Source organism: Panthera uncia, assembly GCF_023721935.1.
Source record: "Panthera uncia isolate 11264 chromosome C1 unlocalized genomic scaffold, Puncia_PCG_1.0 HiC_scaffold_4, whole genome shotgun sequence".
Taxonomy (NCBI): domain Eukaryota; kingdom Metazoa; phylum Chordata; class Mammalia; order Carnivora; family Felidae; genus Panthera; species Panthera uncia.
The window spans coordinates 77,550,063-77,561,061 of NW_026057585.1; the positions used below are offsets into that span (position 1 = coordinate 77,550,063).

General features: G+C 38.5%; 1 protein-coding gene across 2 annotated transcripts in view; it reads right to left on the reverse strand.

The window, feature by feature from the left end:
• The window catches only part of LOC125912773 (protein argonaute-3), a 115,552-nt gene extending 104,756 nt beyond the window's left edge, over positions 1–10,796 (reverse strand). For both annotated transcript variants that reach the window (XM_049617503.1, XM_049617502.1), the window contains exon 1: positions 10,396–10,796. In XM_049617503.1, the coding sequence (XP_049473460.1) occupies positions 10,396–10,414 (19 nt within the window). In that variant the 5' untranslated portion in view covers positions 10,415–10,796. The remainder of the gene's footprint in view (positions 1–10,395) is intronic.
• Between the last annotated feature and the right edge of the window lie 203 nt (positions 10,797–10,999).

A 10,999-nucleotide genomic window follows, 5' to 3' on the forward strand; every position in this document is an offset into this window, starting at 1 on the left:
CATCGACTCATTAATTTGCTCAACAAATATTTATTGCCTCCAACTATCAAGCATTGTTCAGGCTCAGGTGAACAATAATTTTCATAATATTAATAAAGACCTGGTCTTCATGAAGCTTTTATGGGAGGGTTGGGGGGAGCAGATTACACTGCATTTCTTTTTTGCAAATCAGGTAGTAGTAAGTGCTACAAAGAAAAATAAAATATGTTAAGGGGATAGAAGGAGGGGTTGAAAGCAAATAGGTAGTTAACCATTTTAGACAGGTTTGTCAAAGGCCTCTTTGAAAGGGTGACAAGTAATCAGAAAACAGAGGAAGTGAGAAAACAAGTCATGTTTTCTCATGTCCATGGACATCTGGAAGAACATTTCAGGTTGAGGAAAAATCAAATATAAAGGAAAAAGCAGAAGCTTGCTTGGTGAAGAACAGCAAAGAGACCACTATGCCTGGAGCACAGTGAGCAAGAAGAGAGTAAGAGAGGAGGTCAGAGAGATAATGGGAGATCAGATCATACAGGATTCGTAAACCATCATGAGGTCTTTGGATTGTATTGTGAGACATGAGAAACCAACAAGAGTTCTGGTTCAAGAAGCATTATGATCTGGTTTAATTTTTTTTTTAAACGATCGCTCAGGCTGCTTTATTAAAAACTGCCTGTAAAGGTACAAGCAGCGAGACCAGTTAGTAGGCTAGTTGACAAAGGATAATGTTGGCTAGGGCTGGGGAAGTAGCAGTTGGGGGAAAGATGCTGATGTGGAAAATACTTACAAGGTAGACCTGATGGGAACTGCTAATGGAGTAGGTGTGTGGTATGAGAGAAAAGAGCTCTCAAGGGTTTTGTTTTGTTTTTTGGTCTAAGCAACTGAATGAATGCAAATGCCATTTACTGAATTAGGAAAAAGTGATGGGAGCAAGTTTGGAGAGGAAATCAAGAGGATTTTTAGGACATGCTAAATTTGAGAAGTCTATACAACTAGGTGTCTAATAGGCAGTTAGACAGGTATAAAGTTCAAGGAAGAGGTCCAGCTAGAGACATAAACGTGAGAGTCCTTAGCATATTAGCAGTATTTGAAACCACTGGATTAGTGATTACCCACTCTGTGGTGGGATACAGAAGAACTCTAAACCCTGGGATACTCCCAATGTTTAGAGATTAGGGAAATGAAGAGGGCATAGCAAAGGAGACAGAAAAGTGATATCCAGTAAGGTTGAGGACTTGGAGAAAGTGGGAAAAAGAGATTTCAAAAAGGAAGCAACTTATAATCAAATAAAGCCAAATAAAACGAAGATTTGGGAATTGATTATTAGGTTTAGCAAACTCTGTTGACCTTGTTAAGAGCAATTTCAACAGAGTGGTAGGGACAAAACCTTGACTGGAGTAACTTCAAAAGGAATGGCCCGAATACCCGAATATAATCAAGACTTTAGGTCCTAGTAGTTTATAGTAAATTCAAAGGAACATGTTAGGGGAGCCTGGGTGGCTCGGATGGTTAAGTGACCAACTCTTGATTTTTGTTCAGGTCATGATCTTTAGGTTCATGAGATCAGGCCCTCTGTTGGGCTCCATGCTAACAGCATAGCCTGTTTGTGATTCTCTCTCCCCCCTCTCTCTCTCTGCCCCTACCCCACTGGCATGCTCAAACTCTCTCTCCTAAAATAAACAACCATGAAAAAAAATTAAAAATAACAAAGAAACATGTTAAATTACATCATGAAGATGGAACCAACAAAATCCAGACTGTGAGAAACTCTAAAAGGACAAACAATCTATAAACTGAATAAGGAAGAATTATAGAACACTTACAGATTAAAAGACACTTAAAAGACATACCAATCATGAATGGATAAAAAAGGTAGTATATATACAATGGAATATTACTCAGCCACATAAAAGAATGAAATCTTGTCACTTGCAACAACATAGATGAATCTAGAAGGTATAATACTAAGTGAAAGAGAAAGACAAATACCTTATGATTTCACACATATGTGGAATTGAAGAAACAAAACAAAAAAGAGACAAAAAAACCAAACCTTAAAAATATGTTTTTTAGTTTTTTTAACTTCTTTTAAAGTTTATTTTGATAACCACAGGTGAAGTAACCGCTTGAGCTAAAGCCAACCCTTAATGTTTATTTTGAGAGAGTGATAGCATGTGTGTGTGAAGGGCAGAGAGAGATGGTGAGAGACAGAATCCCAAGCAGGCTCCACACTCAGCACAGAGCTTGACGTCACGCTCAATCTCACAAACATGAGATCATGACCTGAGCTGAAATCAAGAGTCGGACACTTACCTGACTGAGCCACCCTGGCACCCCAATGCTTTTTTCTTTTTTTTTTTAATGTCTATTTTTGGTTTTTTAATGTCTATTTTTTGACAGAGAGAGAGGGAGAGAGAGAGACAGAGCGCAAGGGGAGTGGTACAGAGAAAGAGGAAGACACAGAATCCAAAAGAGGCTCCAGGCTCTGAGCTGTTGGCATAGAGCCCAACATGGGGCTTGAACTTAGACCATGGGATCACAATGTGAGCTGAAGTTGGACGCTTAACTGACTAAGGCACCCAAATGCTCCTTTTTAATTTTTCAAAAGTTTATTTACTTTGAGAGAGAGAAAGAGAGAGAAAGAGCACAAGTGGGGAAGGAGCAGAGAGAAGGAGAGAATCCCAAGCAGACTCTGCACTGTCAGTGCAGAGCCTGATATGGGCCTTGAACTCATGAACCAATGAGATCATGACCTGAGCCAAAGTTGGACACCAAGTTGGAGGCTCAATCGACTGAACCACCCACGTGCCCCCACAACAGACTCTTAAATATAAATAAAGAGAACAAACTGGTGGTTACCAAGGGGGGGGGGGGATGGGTGAAATAGGTGACAGGAATTAAGAGCATACTTATGAGTACTAACACACAGAATTGAATTACTATGTTGTACACATGAAATTCATATAACACTGTACATTAATTATACTGGTATTTTTAAAAGACATATCAATCACAATGTGTGAAACTTATTGGATCTGAATTCAAAAATGAAAAAATAAACCAAACTAGAAACAAAAGTATAATATATGAGACAAGTAGAAATTGAACACTGACCAGATATTTGATATAAAGGAATATTATTATTATTTTGCAATGAGAATGGTACTATGGTTTAAAGACTCTGTATTTTTTATAAGCACTTAGTAGACATTTATGAAATAGCATTATGACTAGAATATGCTTCAAAAAAGTACAAGGTCATGGGAAATAGGAAGGGACACAACTGGATGTGGATGAGGATTATTGGGTTTAAATGATGGGTACATAGTAGCTTATTATGTAATTCTGCCTATTTGTATACACCCTTAATTCTCTATAATAAAAGGTCTTAAAAAATAGGAAGAGAAGTACTATTTCCCTTGCATACTTTTTTACCACCCATTGTACAGACAAGGAAATTAAGGTTAAGGAAGATTAAATGCACGCCCAAAGTCAGTTAATTCTTTTAAATAGACTTAGCCTGCCTCACTCACTATTAACACCCCACACCAGAGTGGTACATCTGTTACAATCACTGAATCTACAATGACACATCATTATCAAGTCAGTTAATTTAAGAGCCAGGATTTGTCTCCAAAACCCATGCTTTGTGCACTATATCACACACCCAAATTGTTTTCCATTATTTTGCTGGGTGTTATTTATACAAACTGGCAAAAGACCAAAATTGTTTCATGAATAAGCAATGTAACAAACTACTGTTATTATAAAATCAAGTTTAAGTATCCAAAAAATATTTTAATGTAAATTAATGAAGAAACAATTCTGTCAACACAACAAATTATACTTCCAGTGAAGCACATTTATTTAACAAATACATATATTGCCTACTAGATTTGAAAATATATGGGGTGCCTGGGTGGCTCAGTCAGTTAAGCATCCGACTTTGGCTCAGGTCATGATCTCACAGTTCTGGAGTTCAAGCCCCACATCAGGCTCTCTGTTGTCAGGATGGATCCCACTTTGGATCCTCTGTCCCCCTTTCTCTGTGTTCTCCCCACTTGTGTGTGTGCTTTCAAAAATAAACATTTAGGGGCGCCTGGGTGGCGCAGTCGGTTAAGCGTCCGACTTCAGCCAGGTCACGATCTCGCGGTCCGTGAGTGCGAGCCCCGCATCAGGCTCTGGGCTGATGGCTCGGAGCCTGGAGCCTGTTTCCGATTCTGTGTCTCCCTCTCTCTCTGCCCCTCCCCATTTCATGCTCTGTCTCTCTCTGTCCCAAAAATAAAATAAAAAACGTTGAAAAAAAAATTTAAAAAAAAAAAATTTAAAAAAATAAATAAAATAATATTTTATTTTATAGTCAGGAAAACATTCGATTTTTGTTCTGGAAAAATAAATATATTGTGTTGGCCTCAAAATTTGACATAATAAAATGACTGTTTACTACATATACCCACAAGGCTAAGCAGTAAACATTAGCAAGAGATTTTAGTAACCTCCCACATACTAATTCTACCTATTCATTCGATGAACTTATACAAACAGTGCACTTATTACCATATTACATTTATTATATTCACTATAGCTTAATAATCACTTGTAGAAGATTCAGCCTGCTGAGGGTAAAATTTCTCAGATGGCAGTACTGGGGAACTATTTTTAAAAAGGCATTGTGCCCCCTGAAAACAAGGGAGGACATGGCCCAAGTAGGTCCTGCCCTATGGAAATGTATCGAGATTTATTTCAGAATTAAAGGCTGGGTAGCTTTTGAAAAACTTTTTGAGTACCCAAGCTAAAATTTTAGAAAATTTTTGGGGCGCCTGGGTGGCTCAGGTCATGATCTCATGGTTCGTGAGTTTGAGCCTCACATCAGGCCCTGTGCTGACAGCTCAGAGCCTGGAGCCTGGCTGGTTCTGTGTCTCCCTCTCGCTCTGCCCCTACCGGGCTAGCACTCTGTCTCTTTCTTAAAAAAAAAAAAAAAAAAAAAAAAAAAAAAAAAAAAAAAAAAAAAAATTACATAAAAAATTTTTGAGTAATTTTAGAGTAATGCCATTTTTATGTTAAATATTCAGATAGATCAAGTCCTAATTTAGAAGGCAGAACTTTCTTGTTCAAAAAGTGGAAAAAAAAAAAAAAAAGACTTCATTGCTAAGGTATTAACCCATTTTGCAATCTATTTTTTAACCTTTTTTTTTTTTTTTTAATTCTGAGACACACTAATGAACTTCAGTTAAAATATCAAGTATTGGTAATGATTCAAAAATAGTATTATGTAAATCTACAATTGAGAATATTTTCTTGCAAAATTCCTTCCACAAATGAAAAATACAAAAATATCTCATGTTTATATTCTGTAGATACCTTCTCATTTCTCAAAAACTTGACAATTTAGAAATAATGTAGTTTTATAATGTAGAAAAAACTGGATGATACAAAACAAAGAATTCTTATAAGTTATTTCACTATTATTTCATAATAATGTATTTCATAAAATAATTTTTTATTTTAACCAAATCACAAAAAACCCACATTAAGAAAAAACACTGTTTAACATGGTTTTGCTAAATCTCAATAGTCTTTTTTTTTTTTAAAGCAATGATTAGTCAAAGAAAGTTGTTAATATTAACACAGATAATGGCAGAAAACTACAGAAACTCCAAATACAGAAAGGCTGTTCATGTATCCTAACAGCATAACCATTATGGTTGAAAAACCACACAATATTCTTTCTCACATCTGTTTTGTTAATGAGCCAAGAATGGGGGTCTATTGGGTATCCTAGACAACTGAATTAGAAGTAGGAATGTCTGGTGAATACTGTTTATTCCAACAAATGAACACTAAATAGGTTTGGGAAGGATACTATTCTTAAGTTATATTTTTAGTTTTTCTTTCCCAAAAAAAGAACTATCACTCACCTTATTCCCTCATCTATTAAAAAAAACCAAAAACAAAAATCCCCTATAAATTACTTTAGATACTAGTTTTAAGGATCATAAATGTTTTGTTAGATTAACAAAATATTTACTTACTTCATCTTTCAGATAGACCCTCAAGTATTTAAAGACTATAAAAATCAATGTGAAAAAGATGCTTGTGATACAAAGCAACATAGTATTCAACTAGAATACAATAGTTTATGTCAGTTTAGCAAGAATTCTATTCTAAAGTAGGGTTTTTCCATATACAACAGAGAACTCTTCCAGGAAATATCCCTTTACAGGGCCCCAGGCCTCTTTGCATGCTCTCAGGCCAGGCTTATAGAACCAAACAAATACAATGTTCCCACTGGAAAATATAAATTAATATGAATTAAATCTAAGTTGACAATTTAGTACATAGTAGTCTCCAAAAGAGCAAAAGGGAGTAGCATCTTGAAATCATTTCATTCATTCTAGCCACTTTCCTCAATTACTTAATTCCTTATTTTTTTAAAAATAGATTTACTAGTTTGAAATCTGGCTTAGAAATTTAAAAAGTGATCAGGGTGATGGAATCACGGATAATTTTTAAAGGTCTTTATCATGTTAAATTACATTTGAGAGTTACCTATATGTTCTTTTTCTCCTTTAAATCTTTGTTGAGAAGAACAAAATTGTTTCTTGCCTCCTTTTCAATATTCCCTCAGGGTGTTCTATCACTATCAGAGAAATTAAATTCTAAAACAAATCAAAATAATCACGCATATTTTTGTAAGTCCCACTGCCAGTCAAGAGCAGCAAATACTAGGGAAAAAATTATCATGGCCACTCAAGAACAGCACAAGCTAAAATTTAAGTAGCAACCAAGTAGAAAAACCTTTTCTACCTCCAAAATTCATATTCTCCAGACAGAGCAGCATTTTGACATTTTTTTTTTCTTCAAGACAAAAATCTACAAGTGAGAAAACTTACATCCCAAAGTGATTTTAAAAAGATTATTTTAGATACTAAACTGAGAACCTAATGGCATTATATATTTTAGTTAATTTGAATCTACAACTTTAATTCATTTCATTCAAATCTAGTTTCCATATATGCAACTTCTGTTCCTTTGGAACTTGTTCTTGAATGATTTTTCTAGATTTTTATTATTAAAGAAATGTAGAAGCTTAAGACTACTATGCAGATCCAAACATGAATTTAAGAGTATCATTAATATGGTCTAGTCACCCCTTGTATAAAACAACTACCAAACACGTCAAATCACTTTGCCTATCATTAATTTAAAGTAACAGTGTTTTTCTTCCATTGCAACTAAGTACGTTTCCTTCTACCCTAAACAGTAGTCTGACTTTACCTAAAAATACAGACTAGAGTATTAATGTCCTAAAAATTGCTACTCATGAGAACTCATATCTCAATGTACATTTCTGCTTCTATTCACACTTTATTTGGAATTAAAACATATGCTTTTAGGGGTGCTTGGCTGACTCAGTAGAGCACACGACTCTGGATCTCGGGGTTGTAAATTCAAGCCCCGCGTTGTGTACAGAGATTACTTTTTTAAAAAAACCTTTGTAAATAAAAACAAAATGTGTACTTTTAGTCCAAATGTAACTAAACCATAAAAAACAGTGTTCCATCGGAAGTACCTCTAGGAAAAAATGCAAAACTACTGTTATAGCTAAAAACCCAACTGTGCCACCTTTTCGGGTTAAATCAAAGTTCACATAGTACTAAATCAAATCACTACGTTGTACAGGACACCCTTAAAAGTCGCTTTAAGTATTACGTGCAAAAAGGAAGAACAAATATTAACTTTTAGTGAGAAACAATTATATAGTATTTGTACCCTAAGTCTTCCAATGTAAATTTTAAGTTTTCTATGTATCCACGTAACAACTAGCATTTAAAATATCCTGTCATAGGGGCGCCTGGGTGGCTCAGTCGGTTGAGCGTCCGACTTCGGCTCTTGTCACGATCTCGTGGTCCGTGAGTTCGAGCCCCGCGTTGGGCTCTGGGCTGATGGCTCAGAGCCTGGAGCCTGCTTCCGATTCTGTGTCTCCCTCTCTCTCTGCCCCTCCCCCGTTCATGCTCTGTCTCTCTCTGTCTCAAAAATAAATAAACGTTTAAAATAAATAAATAAATAAATAAATAAATAAATAAATAAAATATCCTGTCATAATTCCTAAGAATCTCCACACACACACACAAAACTTTGAAAAAAATTGGTACAAAGATCCAACATTGACTCAACAGACTATCAGAGAGCATTTATGTCCAAAAAAAAAATTGTTTAAGTAATCTCTACACCCAAGGTGGGTCTCAAACTCTCGACCCAGAGATCAAGAGTCACATGCTCTACTGACTGAGCCACCGAGGCTCACCTGTATTAAAAAATTTTAAACCAAAATACATACTTGTCTAATTCTTTTTTTTTATTTTTCCTTTTAAAGATTTTAAAGTAATCTCCACACCCATGGTGGGGCTCTCCCTCACAACTCTTGAGATCAAGAATCACACACTCCACTGAACCAGCCAGGCACCCCTCTCTATACCTGTCCAATTCTGGATTTAAAACTTCGTTGCACATTTTGCCCAACTGTGCTTTCAATTTCACACGCAGCATAACAATTACATGTAAGTCTCAGGAGGAATGAAAATTTTGTTTTTGATGATGACAACCTTGAGACAGACTATATTTTAACTTCATTATTACAGTTAATCATGTATAAGCATCCCTGAAGAACGAACTTTTGAGTTTCAAGATATCTAAGATGAGATAGACATTATCTAACTCTACCTCCCCAGATGTGAAGACAATTTAACGGGTATAAATTTCAGCAATGACACATGCAAAAAGATGTAAAACTTATCTATAGCTCAAGAATTCATAGGAGCATTTACTGAATCGTACCTGGCTAGTTGGACCAGTTGGCTAGGTGGTTGGACTTCAGAAATATTTTCTAAGATATTGTCCACACCCTGAGGCATAATTTTGTATGAAAAACCCAAAGGACAAAAGAACTTTAAAAAAAAAAAACTGAACTATCTTTTAAAATATTAGGACAATCAATAAAGTGTTTAACTTTCATGTTTTGCTTTCCAGGCGTGACGAAAGGGCAGTTATGTAAAAGTTATCTATAGCCCGAGATCATCATATTCACTAAACAGTACAGTAGAAAATTAAAAAATTAAAAAGGCAGGACACAGTTTCAGAAATACACAAACCAATGATTAACAAAAGTCTGAAACTCTTCACAATCTACAAAGCTTCCCTTTTTAAGAAAATATGAAGATTACAGAAGAAAGAGAAATGGGAGAAACCGATTACAGAAAATTTCATAGAGTGAAACTTGTAATAAGCCCCTCTCCTCATCCCACCTCTACAAATCCTAAGTGCTGTTTGCATCTATTGACAATTATACTTCTTAACCTAATCATAACAAACCCTTTGTTATCATTATGTCCCTGGTTTCCTTATATTGAAGTTTTTCTTATGTTCAAGCACTTCCCCAACTGGCAAAATGAGATGTGAACTTCAGGGACCTGCGGTCCCATGAGTAACATGACGCCCCCTCCCACCAATATTTTGAAAATTAACTTACAAATTTGTTACTGTCTGAATAAAGCACACTTTCAAATTTAACATATTAAGTCTTACCCTTTGGAAAGCAAACGGTTATGTAACACCTACTTTATGTCTCTCAATTAATTACTTTAGAACCATAAAGAAAGCTTTTTCTTTTTTCAAGGTAAGTACTGCCCATGTTGCAATTTTCCTTAAAGACTGCAGTTTTCCCAAGGAGAGAAAAGAATTTTTTTTTTAATTCTAAATTGCCAAGAATATAATATCCGTTTTCCTAGGGAATGAGGAATGAAAAAAATATATTGTCAGCAATTTTAAGATCCACCTCCTCACGTAAGCTGTAATCTGGGCCGATATGACATTTCCGAAATCCTCAGTAACTACATACCATGCGGCCGCAAATATCAGAAGAGAAATCGGGGATGGATGAAATGCCATCTTGCATTTGACGCTGTAGTAATACCTATTTCAAACTTAACACTCCTCCGTTATCTCCATGTAGCTTCACAACTACCTTAAGAGGTAAGAGAGCTGACCGCCCAGCGCCTCCATGGGACACACAACCCGGTTAAAGGACGCGCACGCCTTTACACCTTCAATCAGAATAACAAAAAAAAGACGACAAACCCTTCTAGACTCCAGGAAAAAAAAAAAAAAAAGAGTAATACCGCCTGGAGATACCCAAACTTCAATCCTTTAAACAGTACCCCCTCCCCGCAGTTTCGCCTACTCAGTGGCCCCGGGGAACTGCGGCGGGGCTGCGGGGCTGCGGGGGAGGGGCCGCGCGGGGGGCGGGGGAGAGCCGCGGGGCCCGCGCACACTTCTCGCACCTGGGCAGGGGCGGAGGGAGCGACGATGCTCTGGGGACACCCCTACCCACCAGGCCAGCAGCTCGGACTCGCTCACCTGCGGAGCCGATTTCCATTCATGGAGCTGGGGGGAGTGCTTCGAGCGAGAAGGGCGCCCACCACTGGGGGCAAGGAGGCAGCGCAGGGGGCGACGAGGCGCGACAGGCACCCTCGTTCGGCCCCGAGGCGAGGTGGTGATGGCTTCTCCTCAGCTACCGCACTCCGAAAGCTCTCGTCAGGAAGAGCCGCCGTGGGGAGGCAGCGTGCGACTAGGCGAGAGGAAGGAGAAGCGTGAATCGAGGAGAGGAGAACCCCGTGCGGAACTTGCGTCGCCCGCGGCCGCTTACGCTCCCACTGCCCCTCCACGACTGCGGCGCCGCCGCCGACCTCCCCGGGGGCCGCCCCCGGAAGCCCGCTGGCGTCAGTTCCGCTGCCCGGACTCGCCCGACGTCCAAGCCTCGCCTCTCCGCCCCAAGCCGTGCGGGCGCGACGTCGGTGCGGGCGCGGCCGGCGCGGAGGAAGCGGGGGAGGTGTCAGGGAGCCGGCGCCGAGGCTGGGCGGGGAGTGGGGCACGCGCGACGGGCGGGCCCTCCCACGGTCTTCAGCAGTACCGTACCGGCCGGAGACAACTCGGAGGGGCTGGACTCCTAGCACCACCCTAG